General features: G+C 32.0%; 1 protein-coding gene across 1 annotated transcript in view; it reads right to left on the bottom strand.

Moving 5' to 3' along the window:
• The window catches only part of LOC145260675 (lysophosphatidylserine lipase ABHD12-like), a 121,923-nt gene that overhangs the window by 12,107 nt on the left and 82,399 nt on the right, over positions 1–27,417 (bottom strand). The window contains exons 9-10 of the mRNA XM_080119032.1: positions 11,937–12,016; positions 1,914–1,996 (exon numbers count right to left, since the gene is read on the bottom strand). Coding sequence (XP_079975158.1) covers positions 1,914–1,996; positions 11,937–12,016 — 163 coding nt within the window. The remainder of the gene's footprint in view (positions 1–1,913; positions 1,997–11,936; positions 12,017–27,417) is intronic.

Here is a 27,417-nt window from a genome sequence, read left to right on the forward strand (position 1 = left end):
TTATTTGTTTTTACATAAGCAGTAATATGTTGCTACACAGTCATGAGCATGTTTCTGTCAGCTAGCTACTAGTAATAGAGACCTTTTCAGGCGACATCTTATTCGAAAGCAAAGTTTGCAATGAAAATGTCAGGTCTTCCTCGTCAAAATCAGCAGGTTCCATCAAATGTTACGAAAAAATAAGATTTGGTTGTATGTAAATAAGATCCAATAGGGGTGGGGATCTGAGTCTGTATTGAGATATGGGAAAGGATGTGTTGTGTTAAAGAATGGTATCCGTATGTTTGTGTGGTGCTCACTCTAAATCTTAAACATACTAGTGTGTATAGGTTCAATTTGTGGGGGAACGTGTATATATATATATATATATTTGAGATCAATTATCTAGACTTATTCTATATTTTATCTTTTACTGGTTACATGCTCATGACTGTGTAGCAAAATATTAGTGCTTATGTAAAAACAAATAAAGAGTATACCTATGCTTTGGTATTGAGCACTCTTGTATTAACCTGGATAAACTTCATTAGTTACTTAACCATTGGAAAACTATAACCTCTCTCTCTCTATATATATATATATATATGACTACTTCATTTAATCACAAATTAATATAAGAAAGTATAGATTTATGTGTAAATGTTAAGTATTTACTTCAACAGTGCTCAATACGTAGGTAGAGCTAGGTAGTAAGTTATAAAATATACATGACGATTAAACTACACAGAATATTCCGCGTTTCATCCACGCTAGGATTCATCAGGCTTATATATATATATAATATAATATATAAAATTCTACATGTAATATGTTCTTACTTGGGTCAGGTGGATAGGTGACATATCAATGATGCTATATATTTTGGGAAGTCATCCCTTCATTTGGAGCGTGTTTGGCTTTTCCATCACACACGTTTTGAAATACGTAACGTTGAATAAATTTTGTCATTTTTCATATAATTTAAAAGTAATAATTACTAAAAAATCAAATCCATATGAATGTTATTTTCATTGTTAAATCAGTAATCAAAAAATGAAGATTCACGCATTAAAAACGATGAAGATTGATAATTGGCATTATTTGGACTACCGTTCTCATTTTGATTGTTATTTTCAATGTTTCGGCCAAAGTAACTTCTGACCTTCTTCAGGTTTATCTTGTCAGAACTCAAGAATCTTTCCGTCAAATCTGGGAATCTTTCTACCAAACTCGAACATATTACTGCTTATGTAAAAATAAACTCCGGAATCTTTCTGCCAGAATCCGGAATCTTCAGTTTGAGCAAAATTAAAAATACAATTGCGAATTACTTAAAACTACTATCCCTGAAAAAAGTTAGCGGTTACATCGTCCAAAATATTGAGCAAATAAAACTCAAGGCAAGAATAATAGTCCAAATAAAATAAATTTAAATAAAACAAATTTAAATAGTAAAAAATTTTAAATAAAAAAAAATTTAAACAAAAAAAAAATTTAAACAAAAAAAAAATTTAAACAAAAAAAAATTTAAACAAAAAAAAAATTTAAACAAAAAAAAAATTTAAACAAAAAAAAATTTAAACAAAAAAAAAATTTAAACAAAAAAAAAATTTAAACAAAAAAAAAATTTAAACAAAAAAAAATTTAAACAACAAAAAAATTTAAACAAAAAAAAATTTAAACAAAAAAAATTAAACAAAAAAATTTAAATAAAAATAGAAAATTTTCAATTTATGGTAAAAATAAATTACAATATTTTATTATAAAAAAAAACAATAATGTTGAGCAGGAGGATTAAATATAAAAGCCGAGGACATTATTGAAAATGAAAATTTTGTTTTTAACAACATGAGCCAATGTTCCCCATAAATCACTGACGAAATAGATTTAGCACATTTTTGCAATATTAATCAATTTCTTTGACAAACACTGACCTTTCATCACTTGCAAATTCAACCCCGCTTCTCCGGACAAAACTTGTCAGTTTTAATTTGAGATCCTTGAAGATGTTGAAAGGCTGGAATGAAAATAAAATAAATCGAAACATTTTTAAATTTTAAAATAAAATTAAAATCAAAACAAATCCCAGATATAAAATTAAAATATTAAGCAACAAAAAAATTTTTTTTTTTTTTTACTTCTGTACATGCCAAAGCATGTTGTTAGTGAAGTATAAGGGGTTATTATGATAAAGATGTAGAAGCCAAATTTATAGGGGATATGGGGTAACGTGTGGGGAGTTAGGCAACAATGTTATATATTTGGGACCTTATACTAGCAAGTAGGTTGGTTGGTTGTTTTTGTTTTATGGCATATCAACCCTTTTCAGGTTATTTAATGCCGAATCCAGTGATTTTGAAGAAAAGTTTTTAATTTTTTAATTTTTTTATTATTACATTTTCACCCCAAACAAGGCACATTGCCACTTTGATGTAGGGGGCTACTATCAGGGACATAGGCATCAGGGGTACTGTGTAGGGAGTTGGGCTGCAAGATGTCGGTTTACATTACACTTGAACTTCTGCATGTCAGTACAGTTGGGAAAGCAGGAACCCGAAAGGGAATTCCAAAGTCTAGCAGTTCTATTGGGGTAGAAGGCTCTCTTACATCTAGGGATCTCTACTGTGAAGGGGTGGGATTTAGCTGCTTGTTGGGGGTATTTACATCGAGAGGGCACAAGTGCTTGCAGTTCCTCAGAACATTCTCCGTTAAAATACTTGTATACCAGGCATAGGGGTGTAACATTTGGTCAATGGGATAGAGGCTGAAGCTTGGATGTCAGTTCAGGACCTATCAGATTGGCGACTATCTTTTGAACGTTGTCTAGGAGCGAGAGATTAGTGGCAGATGCATCAACCCAAATATGACAACAATACTCAATATATGGGCGAATGGTGGCCTTATAGAGGTACAGGATACTTTCGGGCATTAATAGTTTTCTAACACGGTAGAGAGAATCTACCTTCTTCGCAGCGGTCGTGGCAATGCTCTCAATGTAATTGTTCCAGCTCGTAATACGATATATTTGGGTTTTTTTCTAGTCAGTTTCTATTCAACCCATAGTTGGGACCCTAACAGGTACTACCATTCCGGGTCAGAGTGGACCTGGGAGCAATGGCAATTAAGACGTGGCTCCACACTCCCCAAAACCCACAAGCTGGGGCCTCACCATCAGACATAGTTTAAGGTCATATCCAGAACCCTAGCAAGTAGGGATTAAGTTATCTAGTATGAAATTTGACAAGGGTCACATTGAAACATAGCGAAATAAACAACCTGAAGTTCTTTTTCTTGTTTTCTAATTTTACCTCTCTTGCAGAAGGTGGGAAAGTGAATTTGGCCTGTGTTGTTTTTTTCTTCTAGGTCTTATTTCTACCACGTCAGCGTTCGTCCCCCCCCCCCAGCGAAAGGGAGGTGACAACGGCGAAGCCGTCCGCTCTCTTTCAAGTCCCAAGCAAATCTCCTCGATTCAGCTAACCTGATCACATGACTCACACGCAATCAAATCAGCTGATCTTGACTTCCGGTCAATGTGTCTACACTATAACTCACCTCTTCTCTCTCTCTATCCATTCTCTAACACCTCAGTGCAGGTTCTAAATTCTTGTGAAGAATTTTTTTTTTCTTAGCATGTGAAGGATTGTAACATAGCGCTGCACAAATGCATGCGAAATGACATTTAAAAAAAAGATCATGTTAGAAACAGGAATATCGTTAGAGATCACTTTAGAGGCATGGATGACGTTTGAGAGCACGTGAGGGATGCCACAGCAGTAAACGAAAGAATGAGAAAAAAAATGCCGGTGTCCAACAAAATAATTGAGTTGATTTGCTTTGCGACTGATGCATACATGTTGGTTCCTGGACAACATTATATGGACCCATTTTAAATACTCACTGAATGCAAATCGTCAGGTCGGTATGAAACTAAAAATGTTTACAAATTCTTGCTTACTGAATTAACTGGTGGTAAAAATAAATCACTTATAATCTTACTGATATTAAATATAAAACAAATAGATCTTCAGGATTTCTTTCCCGGGCAACGCTAGTTCTTGTTTTCTTCTCCTTGGATAAGCAAATTTGTACAAGACATTTAATTATGTGTAAGTAAATGCATGCGCAATGACGTCACGGGTAGGGAAAAATAACGAGTTTAAAAAAGATCATGTTAGAGATGGGAATAAAGTTCGAGATTACGTGGGTGACGTCACAGCTGTAACAATGAGGAAATAAATGTTGTACAAAAAAAAAAAAAAAAAAAAAAAAAAAAAAAAAATCGAGGAAGTTTTTTTCTTCTGGTTTTCTTTTGCAACTGAAGGCTACAATGTGTTGGTTTCCAGAGAACATTACAACATTAGTGCAGGCCAGGATATAACCTAAGCAAATGGAAATGTCCTTGCAACAGGTGGCGTGATTTGAAGCAGAGTTTAAAAATCAACTCACTAGACGAATCGCATTAGAAAAAAAATGTATTGATGTGAGGACAGTCTCTTTTTGCTTACTCATAAAATTTGGTTTTCTTAGTAAAAAAAAAAAAAATTGCTTGATTAATTTACATAATTTTTGGAATATAACATCTTCGCTCTGTTTTTTTTTTATTTAATTTTCTGTATTTTTGTGCTTTTAAGTTCTGGTTAAGCACCAAAAAACATGTTCTAAAATTTTGAAATGACGATTGATAATTTCGATGATGTTGCTTCTACACAATACGAACAAGACTAAACCGGTAATGCCGTGAGATAGGGTTTGTGGATGATATGAGAAAATAAGTTTGCATAGGTATCAAAAATGTTTCTCATGTTAAAAATCTATATATAAAAAGCGAAAATGTTTGTGTGTGTGTTTGTGCATTTTCGTGTATGTTCGAGAAAGGCTTTTTTCCAAGAAGCGATCGGTCAGCTCAAAACTTTTTATATCACGTCAAAATCATAATATCTACGAGTTAACAACGGGGGTCGCCTGTCTATTTAATCTGCCCTACTTTAAAAAGTTAAATATTCAACATTTTTCGATCACCGCATGTGGATTCGACTTTTTCGTATAAAAAAAAAAAAAAAAAAAAGAAGCGAACAGACCCGCAGTAATTAAATACTGCCCCGCACTGGAAGTTGACCTCATTAAATCATCAAGTACGGGCACCTGCCAATTCTTAATCTTACTTAAATAAATTCAAACATGTTTCCGTTAAACGTCGCATGTTTGTTTGCTTTTCACACTTTATTATTTTCCAATTTCGCATCAAGGCTTCAGGTTCAATCCTTCTTACATACCTACCAAAACTTTTTTTTTTTTAAAAAAAACAAAAAAACAAACAAACACCCCGCCAACGATTTTTGTTTTGATTTACCCAAAAAACACACACCCCTCCAATCACCCGGGCAATGCCGGTTACCCTCCGCTAGTCTATTATGGGCGTTTGTGAATGTCCGCAAAAGGTTTTTTGATTGACTATGTTTAATTTGACCGCTTTAGACTTCTGGTCATGTCATGGAGTAGCGGTAAGATGTCAAATTTTCTTTCACTTTTTTTTCCATCTTCACGTCATGAGTTTGAGCCTGCCTGCCTACAGCAGGGACACCCGGCATAGCCCGATCATAAAGTACGCTTAAATATATTTTAATTCTTGCAGATTTCATATATATTATGATAGAGTTAATGTTCAATTGATTTTTATATATAACTAGCGAGGGGTACCCGGCGTTGCCCGGGTGTTTGGGAGGTGTGTGTGGAAACTCCGGGGGTGGGTTAAAAAAATGTTTTGGTAGGTAAGTATGAGGATCGAACCCGAACCATTGAGGCAAAGTTGTAAATTAAAGTGTGAAAAAAAAAAACGTGCGATGTTAACCATTGCCCCACCGCAAGATGCTAACGGAAACACGTTTGAATTTATTTACTTACTTGGATTTGGCAGGTGCCCGTTTTAATGACTTAATGAGGTCAAGTTTGACTGCGGGATAGTATTTCATTTACAGCGGAACGCTTTTTTTATTTTTTATTTTTCCCAAGATGTTATAGGAAAAAGACTCACCATTGTTAACTGTGAGATATTACGATTTATATGTGATATAAAAAGTTTCAAAAAGTTGTGAACTGACCGACCGCTTTTCTGAAAAAAGCCTTTTGTAGACATACAGAAAAAGCGAACACGTACAAACATACATACATACATACATTTTCGCTTTTATATTTATAGATAAAGTTGTGATTTCAAAAATTAATCCATACAACTTAGGTGCGTTAGCTTGAATTGAAACCAAACCAAAACATGGAAAATAAAATATATGTAACTTGAGTTCCTTCAGGTATAATTGAAACTGAAACCAAAACTTATGAAGAATTCTTGGTAAAATTATTCATAAAAAGAATAAATGTGATTTATTGATTTTAATTTTACTTAAGTTTGAATCAATCAATATTTATTATTTTATTACTACTACAAGCAGTGGAAGATGGTTTTTAAAACAAAGATAATTAAAGGAACCATTTTGGCATCGACAAACAAACTGCCATTAGCGTATTAACCGATGCTCTTTGTGTAAACAAATCGAGCGGAGGCATTTGGACGATGTCAAAACATCGTTAATTCATTACCCACTCACCAGCAGCAGTTTAGTATAATAGTGAGAAGCCTTGACTGTCATTTGGACGGTCGGGTTTCGATCCTGGCTTGAGGTAGTTGCCTGTGTAGCCACACTAGTGGTGAAACAGCGAAACAGTACTGTATGTGGATGACTATATATATATATATATGGAAAGAAACTTTAATATTTCAAATTACAAGATATATATATCGGGGGCGGAGATGGGACTAGTGCTACTCGTGCCCGGCACGACCAATAACTCGGTCAATGTTATTCAACATGGATTAAAAATCATCCATTAATTTCAAGCAAACATGTATAAATATGTAATAAAGATGTAAAAATAGAGACACTTACACGTTTCCACGTCTCGAAACAAATCGAGCGGAGGCATTTGGACGATGTCAAAACATCGTTAATTCATTACCCACTCACCAGCAGCTGTTTAGTATAATAGTGAGAAGCCTTGACTGTCATTTGGACGGTCGGGTTTCGATCCTGGCTTGAGGTAGTTGCCTGTGTAGCCACACTAGTGGTGAAACAGCGAAACAGTACTGTATGTGGATGACTATATATATATATATATATATATATATATATGGAAAGAAACTTATTTCAAATTACAAGATATATATATCGGGGGCGGAGATGGGACTAGTGCCACTCGTGCCCGGCACGACCAATAACTCGGTCAATGTTATTCAACATGGATTAAAAATCATCCATTAATTTCAAGCAAACATGTATAAATATGTAATAAAGATGTAAAAATAGAGACACTTACACGTTTCCACGTCTTGGAAACGTTTCAAATGAACTACGAAAATGCTATTTCTACATCTCCAACACATTTTGAGAATAATTTCTGAAGAGGACGCTTCACAGAACGTCTGAAACGCATTAAAAACGATTTCAATGATTTAAAAACATTATTACAATGATCTAAACATAATTCTCAATGAAAAACCAAGACACAGAATAATAAAATGTTAAAAAATACACATTGTTGGTGACTACACCCTTATATATATATATATATATGAATTAAATATTTAGAAAATTATTTTTAAATGTAAAAAACATAGCTGTTTATGGAAAGGAATATCAGATTCCATTAAAAAAATTCCCAACCCTCCTTCATTTGGGTGGGACCTTATGAATTCCAGTCTTCACAAAAAGACATATCTTTTGAAATCTAAGATTCTGAAAAAAAAAAAAAAAAAAAAAAAAAAAAAAAACCATCAATGTATACTTATGAAAATAAAATAGATTTGAACATCTGATTTCGGCAGGTTTAGAATTATATTACAGGTTTTTTTTTTTGGTTTTTTTTTCTTTCATGGGAATATTGCCGTGTGAAAGGTTTCTCACTTTCTGATCCAAATGGTTCTCAGCTTTACATGTCTCCAAAACTTCAGGAAACCAAGGAGCCCCTGAACAGGGCATAGGTTTTACATGGAGCACTAACAAGATAATTTCTAAAATAAATATGAAAAACATTAATTTCACATTTTAATACTAACTATTAATAATGTTACAGCCATTTTTTTTTTGTTTTTGATTAATCAAAAATTGTTGCATTTTTTGTTAATTTATTTATTTTCCTTTTCATGAACCATACTGAAACTCTTCACACATGTAATTATGTATCATATCTCTTTACAGTAAAAAAAAAAAAAAAAATGTTTTATATGGAATAATTAAATGTCTGCAGCCATTTAATTTTTCCATATAAAACATTTTTTTTTTTACATAGGCATCACCACTAATCAAGGCCCATAAACCACTCGAGGATAAGTGTTAAGAGTGTACAGTAGTCAATTGAACAATATAGCAATTGTTAGTAATGGAAATTCGTTAATTTTTTTTTTTTTTTTTTTTTTACATGGAGGTCACCACTTATCAAGGCCCAGAAGCCACTCGGGGATAAGGGTTTGTTAACTTAAGTGGAACAGCTCATCAAGAACTTGTTTACGTTTGACTTGAAGACAACATATTGTAGTCAGCCGGAAAGCAGGAAAACGGAAGACAGTTCCACAGGCGTGCAGTTCTAAGAAAGAAGCTCTTTTTCATAGAATCTATGTTTAGGTTTAGGCACAGATAAAGAGTGTGGGGAATTATTGATAGTGTTTTCAGCTAGACGAGTGTTTCTTGTGGGGGGGGACCATAGATCGAAGCTCAGTTGAGCACTTGCCATGAAAATAACGATAAAGCAGAGACAAACTCGCAACATCTCTTCTGTGAGATAGAGGTTGCAGAAAAGAGAAAAGGACATCTATTACGAGGCTACGAAGTCTATTTTGAACTCTATCAAGGCAGGACAAGTCCTTTCTAGCAGCTCCTGCCCAAATGTGGCAACAGTACTCCATCCTTGGACGTACGTGGCTCTTATATAGATAGAGTATTGCATCAGCAGTGAGATAAGAATAGGCTTTCGGAACCCCTCAGCCTCACTCACGGAGCCCTGGAAACCCTGGCTTAGGGGTTAGGGTTAGGGTTAGGGTTAGGGTTTGGGGGAGGAAAAAAGACTAAAACATCAAGGGTTGATTTGTGTGAAAAAATAAATAATTAAGCAAAAGAATTGTGTTATTTTTAATATTTGCTTGTATAGTATATGAATAGTATATATATGTATAATTATTTACTATAATAATTATCAAATACCTACAGACACTAGTGTTTCATCCTTTTGGAAATCATCAGTGCAGGGTGTCACGATTAACACTGGTTGATAGATTTGAACCCGGCAACAGAAGCCATCGCTAGCTTCATTAGCAAGGACCTAATCCACTCGGCCACCGTTAACCGCAAGAATTTTTTTTTTTTTTTTTTTTTTTTTAAATGTTTTTTAATGTCTGTCAGAGTGATCTGATCATTATATGATGATCTGCGCTTATATATGTATATAAAAATTTCCACATTCATTTGATTTTGGACTTACCAACTGTTCTGGGGGTAACTGACACCCCTATTCCTGTCTTCACATGGACTCTCCCATCGCTGTGAAAGGCAGCCATTTTGGACTCTCTAATCAGAGATTCCATGCCAGCCTAATCGTTGACATGACTTTACCGACTCTCCTGTTTGATATTGTGAACCCCTAAAATAAGGCCACAACACCAACCAACCATGGGAACAGCCTCTAACATTAATTTTGATACTTAGTTTCATTAAATGCTTTACAAGCAAACTTTCTTTACGCATTTCGCTAACTCTTCTCCTCTTTCGAGAAGGAAAGTATTTTTTTTCGAAACTCAATGGATTAAGGACTTTCACCTATTTGTGTTTCCTTTCCGAATAATAAACATGTGTTTCTCAACATATTTTATTAAACCTATGTACATATATATATTACAATAGAAAAATGGGAGCATGAAAAGTAATATGGTTAAGCTTAAACATGGAAAAGTAAAGGACTAGTTGTTAAAACTGGAAAAGAAAAGGACAAGATATTCTAGTAAAAAATATAATAAATTTATAACTTAAAATATTGCAGCATTAAGGATTTGATTACATAATGTTATAAATTGAAACCGGCCTGTGGTGTTCTTTGGAAGCTGAGTGACAACAAGTCTCTCCAGATTTTTCAGTACTCTCCACCTCCTTCGATAGTATTTGCAAATAGATTTGCATTATCGCAACAGCTGCTTGCCATTGATTTCTTGTTAGCTATCGGTCTTCATTGGAATTTGAGTGGCAACAAGCCTCCCCAAGGTCCCAGTTCTTTGTACTTATCGAGCGGTGATCTGGTCAATGCTCTCCCCTCGGTCTTTCCTTCCTCCTTGACAACTTGGCTGTTTGGTCTTTTTTTTATTTTGAGGGAGGGGACGCTGTGATGTGACAATAGGGTGGAGATGGAGGTGGGGTTAGAGAACTTATAGATATGCGGCTTCAATATTTTGGTTCTATGTGGCGTTTCATGTTTTGCCTCTGCAGCAGTTTTTCTAGTCCACGCTTGTTGCTCATGCATGTTAGTTTCCACACTCAAGGGTTTTCCTTAATATTTCAGCTGTTTTCATTATTGTTTTTCGTTGTATTTTTCCAGTCATTCCTTTGATTCTTCCATTCTTTTTTTCAAAGAATTTCAGAATTGTTCCTAATGCTCCTACTATTATAGGTATCATTTTGATTTTCTTAATCTTCCATATCCCTTTCAGCTCTCTGGCTAGCTCTGTGTCTTTTCTCCTTTTCTTTGATATTCACTATTATTATTATCATCATCATTATTATTATCATTTTTATCATCATCATTATTATTATCATTTTTATCATCATCATTATTATCATCATTTTTATCATTATTATTATCATTATTTTTATCATCATTTTTATCATTATTTTTATCATTATTATTATCATTATTATTATCATTATTTTTATCATTATTATTATCATTATTTTTATCATTATTATTATCATTATTTTTATCATTATTATTATCATTATTTTTATCATTATTATTATCATTATTTTTATTATTATCATTATTATTATCATTATCATCATCAGTATCATCATCATTAGTGTTATTATTTTATCATTAACTTATTTGCAACTGGGTAAGCCAAGAAGTTTTTTTGAATACCAACTTTCCGGACTAATAAAGATTGTTTTATATTCCCATTCTTCAAATCCTGTATTTAGTAATTATTTTGATGTTATGTATAATAAGCCCCCAAGCAGAGGAGTACTTATATTTTTTTTTATTGTACTTCAGGTCTTGAAATGGAAAATCAAAGCAAGCTGACTTTGGTGTTGTGGGAGGTCATGTTGGTGATGTTCTCGACATATGACCAAATGAAGTGGTCTAGCGGGTTCAGGTCGGGCGAGGAGGGAGGTTAGTGAGAGAAGGATACAAAGTCGTAGCACTCCTTCTGAAGCCAAGCCTGGGTCTCTTTGGATTTGTGGGCCAGCACAAAGTCCTGCTGCCACACTCAGGGTCTGCCAGCGGCCACTTGATTGCACCAGGGGATCACCACACTCTACAGCATATGCAGGTAAACTTTGATGCTAATTTTCAAGTCGACTTCAAAAGATGCAAAATAGCATGATGTGACGCTCATTCGAAACCAAAGACCATAACCATTTTATATTCCTATCGGTTAAATCCTGTATTTATTGATGCCAGCGCGTAATAAGCCTTCAAGCAGAAAAGTTCTTACGTGGAAAGTCAAAGCCGAGCACTACCAACATCTGACCTTTTATTTTTTTTTTTACTACAAAAATAGGAAATAAAAGCTATGGAAATTAGCATAAAGATACGACACGCGTATGGGGAAAATTGTGTTACAGAAATTGTTTGCTCGATTCTAAAAAGGAAAACCTTTTCGGAGAGGAATGCGTCTGAAAGTGAAAGCAAATATGTTTACTTACGATGAGAAAGGGGTGGTGGTAGGTTGCGTTGACGATGTTCGTAAATGGGGCTTCTAGAACGAGGGTCGTAGGACACGTACCTTTAAGTATAATGAAAAAAGAAACATTTAATAACACTCAAAATTTGTAAACGTGTGTGTGTGTGTGTGCGTGAAAGTTTACAAACATCAGAAAAAAAAAAAAACGCAAATTAATCTACAGGGTAGGCCATAAGTCGCGCACCAAAGGACTTGAAATAATTCTGATAGTAATAAACGTTATTTATTAAAACCAAACTTAACCAATAAACTGAAAAACACGTTGTACATGCTGATACAATTCAACTCGTTCGTCAATTGTTAAAGGCATGCCTGAAATTAAACTAAAAAAATTTTTAAAGGCAAATCAAAACTAAAAAACTTTGATTGAAATTAAATTTGACAGTTATAGCAACTGATAAATACAAAAAAAAAGTTTTATTACTTTATAAAAGAAGATGTATCTTATACTCAAAGAAAAGAAAATATATTTTGCCCCGCAGATTTGACAGTTTCATATCACTTAATTCTTTGGTGCGTGACTTATGGCCCACCCAGTATAACAGGCACGAGGGGAAAACAAATGAACACATATTTAAGGAAATGGCAGAAACATTAGAGGATGACCTCCAATCTAGTGGAATGGGGACAAAAATGGATGGTCACATTCAATGCTGCCAAAACTATCCTTGTTTCCTTCAATAATTACAAGAAACATTCTCTACCACCAATAGCAATGGCCAAAAACACATTACCTGAAAGTACTTCTTTTAAACTCCTCGGCATAACGTTCACAAGGAACACGAGTTGGAACAGATACATTGAGAGTATTGCCAATGCTGCTGCAAAGAAGGTGGTTCACGCTACCATGGTATAAAGCTACTTACACCTGAAAGAATCCTGTAGCTATATAAGGCCACCATTCGCCCATGTATGGAGTACTGTTGTCATCTGCTACTAGTTTCTGACTCCTGGACAGGGTTCAAAAGAGAGTCGCCAATCTGATAGGTTCTGAACCGTCAACTAAGCTTCAACCACTGTCCCATCGACAAGATGTTGCATCTCTCTACCTGTTCTACAAGTATTTCAATGGTGAATGCTCTGACGAACTACAAGCACTTGTACCCTCTCGGTGTAAATACCCTCGACAAACCTGACAAGCAGCTAAATCCCACCCCTTCACAGTAGAGATTCCTAGATGTAAAAGAACCTTCTACTCCACTAGTTTCTTCCCCAGAACTGCTAAACTATGGAACTTCCTTCCGGGATCCTGCTTTCCCAACTGTACTGACATGCAGAAGTTCAAGTGTAATGTGAACAGACATCTTGCTGCCCAACTCCCTTCATAATATTCCTTTAACTTATGTCCCAGATAGTAGCTCCCTCCTGGAAAGTGGCACTGTGCCTTTTTTTTTTTTTCTTTTTTAGGTGAAAATTGAATTAAAAAAAAAAAATAAATAAATAAATAAAAGTTAGACGATTAACATCATCGAAACATAGATTAATCTGTATAGAGCTTTTCTAATGTTTGCATAATTTCACTTATTGGGCACCTTTGAAAAAATATTAAATTTTTTTGTTGTTCAACACAGATTCAAACTTAATACACACACACACACACACACTAGCAGTTCAGCCCAGCTTTTCTCAGGCCCTATGTACTGTTCATAACTTATGTGCATATGTATATATACATTAAAGGTTGACTCATGTCCAGGTAACCTACATCTAAAATTTCAAGTGTTTGATGGAGGAGTTTGGTAGAGTCTGCAAAGGTCAACTCTTTAACTTTGACCACTTGGCAGCCAAATTTTCGCCCAAAAACTGATTAAAAAGTTAGCAGCATGTCTCAATACCCTTTACGTAAAAATTCAAAGTTTTAGACCAAAAATTTGCTGAATAGTTTGCTGCAGACTGCAAAGGTCAAACCTTTTGAACTTTGACCACTTGGCAGCTAAATTTTCGGCCAAAAATCTGATTAAAAAGCTTGCTCTATGTTTGAATACACTTTGTTAAATTTCAAATGTTTAGACCAAAAATTAGCTGAGTAATTTGGTAGAGACCGCAGAGGTAAATGTTTTTTTTTCACTTTGACTCCAATTTTGACCAATTACCATTTATTCTTTTGGGGTCAAATCAAATCAAAAAGTTTGATCCATGTCCAAGTAACCTACAGCTAAAATTTCAAGTGTTTAGACCCAAAATTGGCGGAGGAGTTTGGTAGAGTTTTCAAAAGTCAAATCGTTGAACTTTAACCCCTTGACAGCCAAATTTCTGGCTGACAACCGATTAAAAAAATTTTCCCAAATCTTAATGCCCCTTATGTCAAATCTCGACTCTATAGGCTGAAAATTGACAGAGTAGTTTGGTAGAGAAATGTACACAGACAAGCAATCTCAAACATATATATATATGTGTATATGTGTATATATATATATGTGTATATGTGTGTGTGTTCTGTTTAATGCTGTACTAATCCATAATTAATTTCAAAAATATAATCTGTAAATTATCTGAAATATTGAAAGAGTAATCATCAATGGTTAAATGACAAAGACTTTTTAACCCTTCAGTGACTTTTTGGGCACTGTGCCTTCAATAAGGCTTCAGGATTTTTTTTTTTTTTTTTACAGGCATTAAATATTGTCATAGACTCTTGACAATTCAGTTATTTTATGTTATTGCTATAAATCTTATGAGATGACTGACCAATATTTATGATTTCAGGTTCAAACAAACAGCTACAGTAGGAATTGGAATCCACCCTAGTGGAGCAAAAAAAAAAAAAATTGTAGGCAGGCAGGTTCGAACCCGTGAAGCAAAGGCGAAAAAGAAAGTAGAGGTGTGTGTAAGGGGTGTTCGTAGAGCACAAAAAAAAAAAAAAAAAAAAAAAAAAAATAATAGGAGTAGTAAGCAGGCTCCTGGAGGAAAAGAATGTGACCCCCCCCCCCAAAAAAAACGTGACGTCTTTGCTGTTGCGCCCATCACCAACCCGGAAATGACATAGGTTCAAATTAAGGCTAGACAATCGAAAATATCAGCGAAGAAAAGTGACCCCTCCCTGTAGAAAAGGCCCAGGGTGAAGGAATTAATGTTTTTGGTCCATTTTTTAATACTTGTCGTCCGTATCGTGAAAATCCGTCGCCTCTGTCAAAAATTTTAGGGATACATGCATATATAAATTTAAACAGACAGATGAGATTTATATAAGAGACTAGTGGGTGTACCTGGCGTTGCCCGGGTGTTTGAAGGTATAAAAGAAGGGAAAAAAAAAAGTGTTAGTAGCCAGGCAGGCTCGAACCCGTGACATGAAGGCGAAAAAAAAAAAAAAAGTGAAAGAAAATCTGACGCATTACCGATGCTCCATTATTCGACCGGAAGTTCACAACACTGAAATTAAGTAATGTCAATCAAACCGATACGATGATACGATAACTTGCAAAAATGACGACGCAAAAAAAAACAAAAAAAAAAAAAAACGACCCATCGTCCAGTTGAGGATGAAGGAATTAGTGTTTTTGGCAAATTTTTCAATATTCGTTGTCCGGAGAGTCAAAGTTTGTGCGAGACATCCAAAGACACACACAAACACACATTTTGCCTTTTATATAGATTATGGATTAAATAACAGTAATGATGATGCTAATATAGAAGTGACGAATGAAAAAAAAAAAAAAAAAAAAATTTGTATTTACATTATTTTTTTTTATATTTTATTTATTTCTTTTTAAGATATTTTGACCTTCCTCGTAGCAAAGTGTTGACAAATAGCTTTTTAAAGTCAGAGAAGCAGACAAAATTGGAATTTTAATGCAACCGAACTGAATGGGGGCGATTTACATGAGGGCTGGGACCGAGAAAGTACATTAAAATATTTACCCACGCGAGTAAATGAGAGGCTTGTACGTTGTCAACAGAAAATAATTTTATGATTTGTACACAAAGTGGGCCAAGGTTTCCACCAGGCGACAATTGTCAACAACCAAAAAACATGGCCGACGTTGATGACAAGATAAACAAGAGGAATCTATTTTGAAATTCTCTTTCCATGCAAGACTACGTATAAAAAAGAAAAAGAAGAAACTCTGTATTTAACTCTCTCCACCACGAGAGGATGTGACACAAGGTTTGGATTGGTTGTTTTTTGTTTTACGGCATATCAACCCTTTTCAGGTTATTTAATGCCGAATCCAAAGATTTTGAAGAAAAATTTTTTTAATAGAATATATTTGTTTTCAAGTAGGTTTCTATTCAACCCATAGTTGGGACCCTAACAGGTACTACCACTCTGAATCAGAGTGGACCTGGGAGCAATGGCAATTAAAGGGTAGCTCCACACTCCCCAAAGCCCGCAAACTGGGGCCTCACCACTGAATATAGTTTAAGGTCATATCCAGGACCATACAAGGTTGGAAGGTGGGATAAATAAGCCAACGCCCCTATAAGAGCAGCACTCTTGCCCTGCAAAAATAAGTTTGAGTAGCTCTGTCGGGATTCCCTGGTGAGGGCGCCTAAGACAACAAACGATGAACTTGCTTCAGTTGAAAGCCAGGAGGCAAGGCTTGCGAGAGTGAACCTCTTATGGCTAACCAGAACATTTGCCTAAGTTTGAAAAAGCTAAAAGGACCCTGAAATGGCCATATTTCTAGTGGACTGATTGACGAGGTGGGAACCTTGACTGGCATACCACAAAACACACACACACACACACACACACACACACACACACAGGAATATAAAAATGAAAACAAAAAAATCTCTGGATTGTAAAACACACAAAAAGCAGTTCTGTTCGAATTCTTTAGAAGTACCAAAATAAATATAAACCCTTTTTCATAGTTTGTGGTGTCGTCGGCATTACTTTAAACTTTACATACGAATCTCACATTTTTATTACTCTTTTCAGTGGTTGCTCATAATCCCAAAGATGACTTTCGTTTCATAGCATCTACATATCGTTGGAAGCAATGGAAACGGTGGTTTCTGTGCGCAATGACAACGGCACATTCTGGAGAAAACCACGGCTGGCCGTTAGGTTTTTGCTTGAATTTCTTGGAGGATATGAAGCGGTCTATACCTAGAATTAATCATTCCATCAGGTCAGATACTATAGAAGACACATTCTTTTTAAACATGGAACGCAGAGGTATATATATATATATATATATATATATACATACGAGCAAACAGTTAATAAAACATGTTAAAAAACACTTTGAAATGAGTTAAAAACATTTAATCTGAGAAGGAAACACTAGATAAGTGGATAGTCCTTAATCCACGGAGTTTCGAAGAAATACTTTCCTTCTCATCAGAGGGTAGGAATTAGCAAAATGCGGGATCGGATTTTGCATGCAAAAGTATTTGATGAAACAACAAGTAAGTCAAAGATCTTACTTGATAACAAAAAAAGTGAAGCAGAGGGAATATGGTGAAGAAAAAGGTGATTACACGTGAATGGATAGTCTGGTGGAAGATAAATAATCCAGTGACGGTAAAATCCAAATATATAACTTCAAGAAAGTTAATTGAATTTCCATTTGCACAAGTAAAATCCAAGGAAATCCCATAATTGGAAGAAGATGGTCCATAATAATCCAAACGCAGAAATCCATGGAATAATTCACAAAAATGTGTACAAGGGAAAAAAGGAAAAATTTCAATAATATTAATAAAAGAAAAATAAGTACTTTTCACTCTACTGCCGAGACATAAATAATTTTATATATATATATATATATATATATATATATATATATATATATATATATGTTCGGAAGTTATCCCAATCAGCCATAGAGTATCGATATACTGTACGATGGTGAGGTACTTCTGAGGACTTACTACATTTTGTTTTTATTTTAACCAAAACAACAAAGTGATCAGAAGATCCTACTGGAATCAGAACAGAGAATGAGCACAATTTTGAACAAGTTATAAGAAAAAGGTCAAGGAGACTTGCAAACTGTCCGTCAGTGTCAGGTTTATGGGTGGGTTAGTTCAGAAGCAATGGAGAAATCATGACAGTACCTCCCCTCGTCATCCATCTTGTTTGAGTGGGTTATCCATTCAACATTATGTATATCAAAGTCTCCACAGATGTGAATGTTAGCTCAGGGATGAGCAGACAGAATGTGGTCAATTTTCTCAGAGATACCCTCAATGATATGGGGACGATAAAGGGGAGATATGAATGCAGTGCTGTGAGCCAGTGTTACTCTGAAGCACATATAAGGCTAATTAGGATCTTCTTTGGAGATGTCCATATCAACCACACGGAAAGCTATTTCCAATACAGACACATACGACATTTCTATGATAATTTGGGGGTCAGATTTTGATGTCAAGTTTGAGTATCGTTTAATCACAAACTCATCTAGGGAAAGGGTTGAACTAATGCCAGTTTCGCACAGGAACAATAGATCAGGTTTGTAATTGGATTTCAACCTTATGAAATGAACTTGAGATCGTAGTAGAACGGGTTCGCAAATGGAGAGGTAAGATTTAATGTTAGTAAGACTAAGCTGCTCTCCTTTAACAATTATAAGACACCTTTCCAATCACTAATTTCCATGACAAATAATACCCTGACTAAGAATTATTTCTCTGCCTAACATTTGTGAGCAATATGAACTATAATAGAACAAATACATGGAATATATTTTGAAGGCAGTTGCAAAAAAGGTTGATTCCCTCTATTGAGCTAGAAGACTATTCACACCTGAGAGCATCCTGTACCTCTTCAAGGCCACCATCCGCCCATGCATGGAGTGTTGTTGGCACATCTGGGCCGGTACATCACTAGTCTCTGCCTCTTGGATAGGGTCCAAAAAGAGTTTTCAATCTAATATATCCCACTTTGTCAACTAAGCTCCAACCCCTGTCCCATCATCAACAATATTGTATCTCTGTGCATGTTTTACAAATATTTTAATGGAATGTGCTCTGATAAACTCGTTGAACTTGGAGGCCTACGTTGGGAGTTGTAGTTCTGGGTTTAATTTTGGATTTTTTCTTGTGATTTTTTCATCTGTGAGAAGGAGATATGTGGAAGAGGTCGGTAGAGGTGTTAGAACAGAGATGAAAAAAAAAAAACAAATGGAAGGAAGAATGATTTTTGCAGACAATGTCATAACATTATCCACTAATATGGCATAGAGAGCCCCCCCCCCACCAGAAGTTAATCATGGTCCAGAATTTATTCACCAAATAGCAATACAGCAGACCCAGTACTTTGCTCCTACTAATAGGGCAGCCTTCTTGGTGGTTAATCCAAGGTTTGGGACCCTATCAGGCGAATAACGTCAGCCCAGCTAAAATGTTTACCTTCAGCATCTTTATTAGTGAAATGACCACATGGATAGAAATAGAAAGAGAAAATAAGGACATACAGCTTTTCTTCCCCCTTTGTCAGAAACATCATTCATTGTGAATAAGGACTGAGGGATAAAATAAGAGCGAGCATTTCGGGGTTGTCGAAAATGCGTCCACAATGAGTTTTCTACTCTCCTTAAATCTTTGCAAATTATGGTTTCGCACAAAAAAATTAAGTCGAAGATAATTATTTCCTTATTCCATGGAGTTTAAAAAAATGTGGCTTTCTTTCTTCAGTGGAAAACAATTAGCAAAAAAATCGTTATTTATAGTCTAGCTATAATTTTGCTAGTTAGCACAAAAATTGAAAGCTTCAAAACTTGAAAGAAATTAACGTTTGAAAGATTATATAAAAATACTAGCAGGGTACCCGATGTTGCTGGGTTGTAAAATACACTTAAATGATATTCTAACGTATGCAGATTTTGTATTCATTATTATAGAGCCAATTCTCTATTGATTATTATATTGTACCCAATCTATATAGTAGTGATTTCAAAAGTTAAAAAAAAAAAAAAATATGACTTGAGTGCCATCAGTTAGAATTGAAACCAAAAATAAAATATTTAGCATTCCAGCCTTAGTCGTTACCATTTCAGCTATCATCAGTTGGATATAAAATACTAGAAATGAACCAACATTAATGTATAAATGTGTATACATATTAGCAGCCATTTTTACTGACTAAAGAACAATATAAAATGGTCCACAAAAAAAAAATACAATTATTTGACCTGTCTTGCACCAATTTGCGAGCTTGTGTCTTGGAGGAGATGCAGTTTGAGAAAATAAAAAGAGACTGACAGGCAGACTTAGTGAGTTTTATATATTAGATAAACAGATGCAAAATGGATATTAAAATTGATGTCCGAGTATGAATATGTATTTAGACCAGGGTTTCTCATAGTTACTCATCAGGGCGGGGGCGTTATGAGACTTCAGGTGGGTGATTGTCAAATTTATCATATCAGGGGTCCCTGAGGTACTTTGGTGGGGTTTAAAGACTGAAAGCTTCTAGTAACATTACTAGGTGTTTCTCAACCCATTTTCTTTGGGATTCACAAATTCATGTGGAAATAGACTGCATCACATATATTTTTAATTGAAAAAATTGATTCAAGAATCAATAATCTTGTATTGCTGACAAAGCTTTTTAATTGTTTGCTGAATCTGATTCACATTTTCTGATTCACATTTTCTGATTCACATTTTCAGCAAAGTCTTTCTCACCTATCGAACGCTTCTTGGGAATCGAAACCGAATGGATGTTGTGAAACGTGATGATCTAAGACTTTTTCTATCAAATATGCAACCAAATATTCCAAAATTGGTTACTGATTAGCAACAACAATCTACACATTAATCGAGGATTCTTCTGATTATTATTTTGATTTTTATTGATTATTTCATTAGCAATTTTTATTGATTATTGTATTAGCAATTTTTTTTGATTATTTTATTCACAATTTTTTTTGATTATTGTATTAGCAATTTTTTTTGATTATTTTATTCACAATTTTTTTTGATTATTATATTAGCAATTTTTTTTGATTATTTTATTAGCAATTTTTTTTGATTATTGTATTAGCAATTTTTTTTGATTATTGTATTAGCAATTTTTTTTGATTATTGTATTAGCAATTTTTTTTGATTATTGTATTAGCAATTTTTATTGATTATTGTATTAGCAATTTTTATTGATTATTGTATTAGCAATTTTTATTGATTATTGTATTAGCAATTTTTATTGATTATTGTATTAGCAATTTTTATTGATTGTTGTATTAGCAATTTTTATTGATTATTGTATTAGCAATTTTTTATTGATTATTTTATTCACAATTTTTTTTGATTATTTTATTCACAATTTTTTTTGATTATTGTATTAGCAATATTTTTTGATTATTTTATTCACAATTTTTTTTGATTATTGTATTAGCAATTTTTATTGATTATTTTATTCACAATTTTTTTTGATTATTGTATTAGCAATTTTTATTGATTATTTTATTCACAATTTTTTTTGATTATTGTATTAGCAATTTTTTTGATTATTTTATTCACAATTTTTTTTGATTATTGTATTAGCAATTTTTATTGATTATTTTATTCACAATTTTTTTTGATTATTGTATTAGCAATTTTTATTGATTATTGTATTAGCAATTTTCATTGATTATTGTATTAGCAATTTTCATTGATTATTTTATTCACAATTTTTTTTGATTATTGTATTAGCAATTTTTATTGATTATTTTATTCACAATTTTTTTTGATTATTGTATTAGCAATTTTTATTGATTATTTTATTCACAATTTTTTTTGATTATTGTATTAGCAATTTTTATTGATTATTTTATTCACAATTTTTTTTGATTATTGTATTAGCAATTTTTATTGATTATTTTATTCACAATTTTTTTTGATTATTGTATTAGCAATTTTCATTGATTATTGTATTAGCAATTTTCATTGATTATTTTATTCACAATTTTTTTTGATTATTGTATTAGCAATTTTTATTGATTATTGTATTAGCAATTTTTATTGATTATTGTATTAGCAATTTTTATTGATTATCGTATTAGCAATTTTTATTGATTATCGTATTAGCAATTTTTATTGATTATCGTATTAGCAATTTTTTATTGATTATTGTATTAGCAATTTTTTATTGATTATTGTATTAGCAATTTTTTATTGATTATTGTATTAGCAATTTTTTATTGATTATTGTATTAGCAATTTTTTATTGATTATTGTATTAGCAATTTTTTATTGATTATTGTATTAGCAATTTTTTATTGATTATTGTATTAGCAATTTTTTATTGATTATTGTATTAGCAATTTTTTATTGATTATTGTATTAGCAATTTTTTATTGATTATTGTATTAGCAATTTTTTATTGATTATTGTATTAGCAATTTTTATTGATTATTGTATTAGCAATTTTTTATTGATTATTTTATTCACAATTTTTTTTGATTATTTTATTCACAATTTTTATTGATTATTGTATTAGCAATATTTTTTGATTATTTTATTCACAATTTTTTTTGATTATTTTATTCACAATTTTTTTTGATTATTGTATTAGCAATTTTCATTGATTATTGTATTAGCAATTTTCATTGATTATTTTATTCACAATTTTTTTTGATTATTGTATTAGCAATTTTTATTGATTATTGTATTAGCAATTTTTATTGATTATTGTATTAGCAATTTTTATTGATTATTGTATTAGCAATTTTTATTGATTATCGTATTAGCAATTTTTATTGATTATCGTATTAGCAATTTTTATTGATTATCGTATTAGCAATTTTTTATTGATTATCGTATTAGCAATTTTTTATTGATTATCGTATTAGCAATTTTTTATTGATTATTGTATTAGCAATTTTTTATTGATTATTGTATTAGCAATTTTTTATTGATTATTGTATTAGCAATTTTTTATTGATTATTGTATTAGCAATTTTTTATTGATTATTGTATTAGCAATTTTTTATTGATTATTGTATTAGCAATTTTTATTGATTATTGTATTAGCAATTTTTATTGATTATTGTATTAGCAATTTTTATTGATTATTGTATTAGCAATTTTTATTGATTATTGTATTAGCAATTTTTATTGATTATTGTATTAGCAATTTTTATTGATTATTGTATTAGCAATTTTTATTGATTATTGTATTAGCAATTTTTATTGATTATTGTATTAGCAATTTTTATTGATTATTGTATTAGCAATTTTTATTGATTATTGTATTAGCAATTTTTATTGATTATTGTATTAGCAATTTTTATTGATTATTGTATTAGCAATTTTTATTGATTATTGTATTAGCAATTTTTATTGATTATTGTATTAGCAATTTTTATTGATTATTGTATTAGCAATTTTTATTGATTATTGTATTAGCAATTTTTATTGATTATTGTATTAGCAATTTTTATTGATTATTGTATTAGCAATTTTTATTGATTATTGTATTAGCAATTTTTATTGATTATTGTATTAGCAATTTTTATTGATTATTGTATTAGCAATTTTTATTGATTATTGTATTAGCAATTTTTATTGATTATTGTATTAGCAATTTTTTATTGATTATTGTATTAGCAATTTTTTATTGATTATTGTATTAGCAATTTTTTATTGATTATTGTATTAGCAATTTTTTATTGATTATTGTATTAGCAATTTTTTATTGATTATTGTATTAGCAATTTTTTATTGATTATTGTATTAGCAATTTTTATTGATTATTGTATTAGCAAATTGTTTTGATTATTGTATTAGCAAATTTTTTTGATTATTGTATTAGCAATTTTTATTGATTATTGTATTAGCAATTTTTATTGATTATTGTATTAGCAATTTTTATTGATTATTGTATTAGCAATTTTTATTGATTATTGTATTAGCATTGTATGATATATCAATTGACTCACTTGATTTATAGTTGTTATTGTTTCCATTCGATTGACAGTGTAGAATTTTGTTGAATAAACTTTCATGAATATTGAATTATTTTCACGTTAATTATGTCCTACTACTACTAACATTATTATGTAGGGATGCATGTAGGGAGGATGCGGTAGTAGGTATCAAAGTGTCCTAAGGGGGTGTTTGCCAAAAACGGTTGGGAAACGCTGGTCTAAGGATATATTTGATTTTTATTGATTATTGTATTGTATTAGGTTTTAATATAAAAATATATACACATTATGAATTGGTTTTAATATAAAAATATAAACACATTATGAATTGGTTTTAATATTAAAATATATACACATTATGAATTGGTTTTAATATTAAAATATATACACATTATGAATTGGTTTTAATATAAAAATATATACACATTATGAATTGGTTTTAATATAAAAATATATACACATTATGAATTGGTTTTAATATAAAAATATATACACATTATGAATTGGTTTTAATATAAAAATATATACACATTATGAATTGGTTTTAATATAAAAATATATACACATTATGTATTGGTTTTAATATAAAAATATATACACATTATGTATTGGTTTTAATATAAAAATATATACACATTATGTATTGGTTTTAATATAAAAATATATACACATTATGAATTGGTTTTAATATAAAAATATATACACATTATGAATTGGTTTTAATATTAAAATATATACACATTACGTATTGGTTTTAATATTAAAATATATACACATTATGTATTGGTTTTAATATAAAAATATATACACATTATGTATTGGTTTTAATATAAAAATATATACACATTTTGTATTGGTTTTAATATAAAAATATAAACACATTATGCATTGGTTTTAATATAAAAATATATACACATTATGAATTGGTTTTAATATAAAAATATAAACACATTATGTCCCCTGTGAGTGCAAAGTGAATGAGGCATTAAAAAAAAAAAAAGGACTATGTTCAGCATTGCCCCCCACCACCATTTAGCCCTAAAACTCTCAAGGCCTTAACATTTTAATTTGAGTTCAGCACTATGCAAAACTGCTTAATAGACATACACAGAAAATTTGGGACAAATATGATAAAATAGTCCCCAAAATGGCGTGTTTTTTTTAGCCCTAAAAGAGTCCCTGGAGAACATGCAAGAGTTATCGCAAAGTATAGACAAACAAAATTATACAGAAATCAGTCAGTTACAACATTTCAGAAAGTGTTATAAAAATCCAAGGCATCAATTTTTTTTAAGAAGCACAAAAGTGTCAATTTTAGCCATTTTGTACCTGGAAGGCATCCCTGGGGAGGGGGTGGGGCCAACCAGAGTTTTCCCGGAAAATCCGTTCTGTTGCTTTTTTTTACTACTATCATGTTTAATGTTTGTGCAAAATTTCAACAAATTCCAAGGCATAGTTATTGAGAAAAGTGCAGACAGACAAACAGACAAGGGTTAATTTTTCTTTTGTCGGGGGGGGGGGGGGGCCAAAAATTAGAGCGGTATTTGAATATTTGGATTCTTCGGACACTTATTCTGAGCATTATGTTCACAACATTTCATTTAATGCAACCTCCGACCTTCTTCAGGTGTATCTTGTCAAGCTTGCGAATCTTTCTGTGGAACTCAGAAATCTGCACGTTACCCCTTATTGACTCCACAAGGTAGTATGCTATCGTTCTTTCAGCCATGGCCGAGTACAAAGCTCAAGTAATTTGCAATTGTATTTTTGAGTGCCGCCCACAATGAGGATTGAACCCTCAACCTCTAGAAGATTCCAAACAATCAAAATTATGAATCCTCATCTCAAAAGTAGTGAATGATAAATGCATTCTTGATTTTATTTGAGTGTCATGGTTGTTGTTTTTTTTTTTCAAAACGATTTATGTTCACATATTTACTGATGCATGACTTTGCGTTCGCTTCAAACCAAACGAAGCGGATTTTATTTTATTTTCCTTCATTTAAATAAGTTTTTCAATGCAACAATGATTTCTTTTGATCAATTTCTTTGTAAGCTTATTTTTTTCTGTAAACTGTTTACATTTCTTTCTAGCAGTTCAGCCCATCTTCGTTCAGGCCCTATGTACTGTTCATAATTTCATGTACATATATATATATATATATATAAATTACAAGTAAATTTACCAAAATGATCCAAGGTGGTAAAATTAAAGTATATTATAAATATTCCAATAAAAACAACATTGTCCCCTGTGAGTGCAAAGTGAATGAGGCATTTAAAAAAAAAAAAAAAAAAAAAAAAAAAAGGACTAATTTCAGCATTGCCCCCCATCACCATTTAGCCCTAAAAGTCCCCAAGGCCTTAAGATATTTTAATTTGAGTCAAATACTTCTGCATGCAAAATCCGATCCCGCATTTTGCTATTTCCTACCCTCTGATGAGAAGGAAAGTATTTCTTCAAAACTCCGCGAATTAAGGACTATCCACTTATCTAGTGTTTCCTTTTCAGATTAAATATGTTTTTAACTCATTTCAAAGTGTTTTTTTAACATGTTTTATTTACTGTTTACTCGTATATATATATATATATATATATATATATATATATTAAAAAGTTTGACATGTTCAGGTAACCTACATCTAAAATTTCAAGTGTTTAGACCCAAAATTGGCTGAATAGTTTGCTAGAGACCACAAAGGTCAAATCTTTTGAACTTTAACCCTTTGGTAGCCAAATTCTCAACCAAAAACCGATTAAAAAGCTTGCTCTATGTCTGAATGTAAAATTTATGTAAAATTTCAAATGTTTAGACCAAAAATTAACTCGGATTAAATTTTTGTTAACGTTGACTCCAATTTTGATCCCTTAACATTTGTTTTGGGCTCAAATCAAGTTAAGTTTGATCCATGTTCAAGGAACCTACATCTAATATTTCAAGTGTTTAGACCCAAAATGGGCAAACGAGTTTGGTAGAGTCTGCAAAGGTCAACTCTTTCAACTTTGACCTGTTGGCAGCCAAATTTTTTCCCCCAAAACTGATTAAAAAGCTTTATGTAAAATTTCAAATGTTTAAATACAAAATTGGCTGAATAGTCTGCTACAGACCACAAAGGTCAAATCTCTTAAACTTGGCAGCCAAATTTCCAGTCAAAAAACTGATTAAAAGGCTTGCTCTATGTCTGAATACACTTTGTTAAATTTCAAATGTTAAGACCAAAAATTAGCTGAGTAATTTAGTAGTGACCGCAGAGGTCAATTTTTTTTTTTTTTTTACTTTGACTCCAATTTTGACCCCTTAACATTTGTTTTGGGCTCAAATCAAATTAAAAAATTTAACCCATATCCAAGTAACCTACATCTAAAATTTCAAGTGTTTAGACCCAAAATTGGCGGAGGAGTTTGGTAGAGTTTTCAAAGGTGAAATCAATGAACTCTGAACCCTTGAAAGCCAAATTTCTGGTCAAAAACCGCTTAAAAGATTTTCCCAAATCTGAATACTCCTTATATCAACTCTTGAGTCTGTAGACTGAAAATTCTAAAGATTCAGTTTCTGTTAAGAGAAGGGGGCAGTTTAAGGTTGAGGAATTAGTAAGGAGTCTCGAATTAACATGTTCTCATAAGAACTCAAATTT

Source organism: Euprymna scolopes, chromosome 36 (assembly GCF_053919585.1).
Source record: "Euprymna scolopes isolate OS-2025 chromosome 36, ASM5391958v1, whole genome shotgun sequence".
NCBI lineage: Eukaryota > Metazoa > Mollusca > Cephalopoda > Sepiida > Sepiolidae > Euprymna > Euprymna scolopes.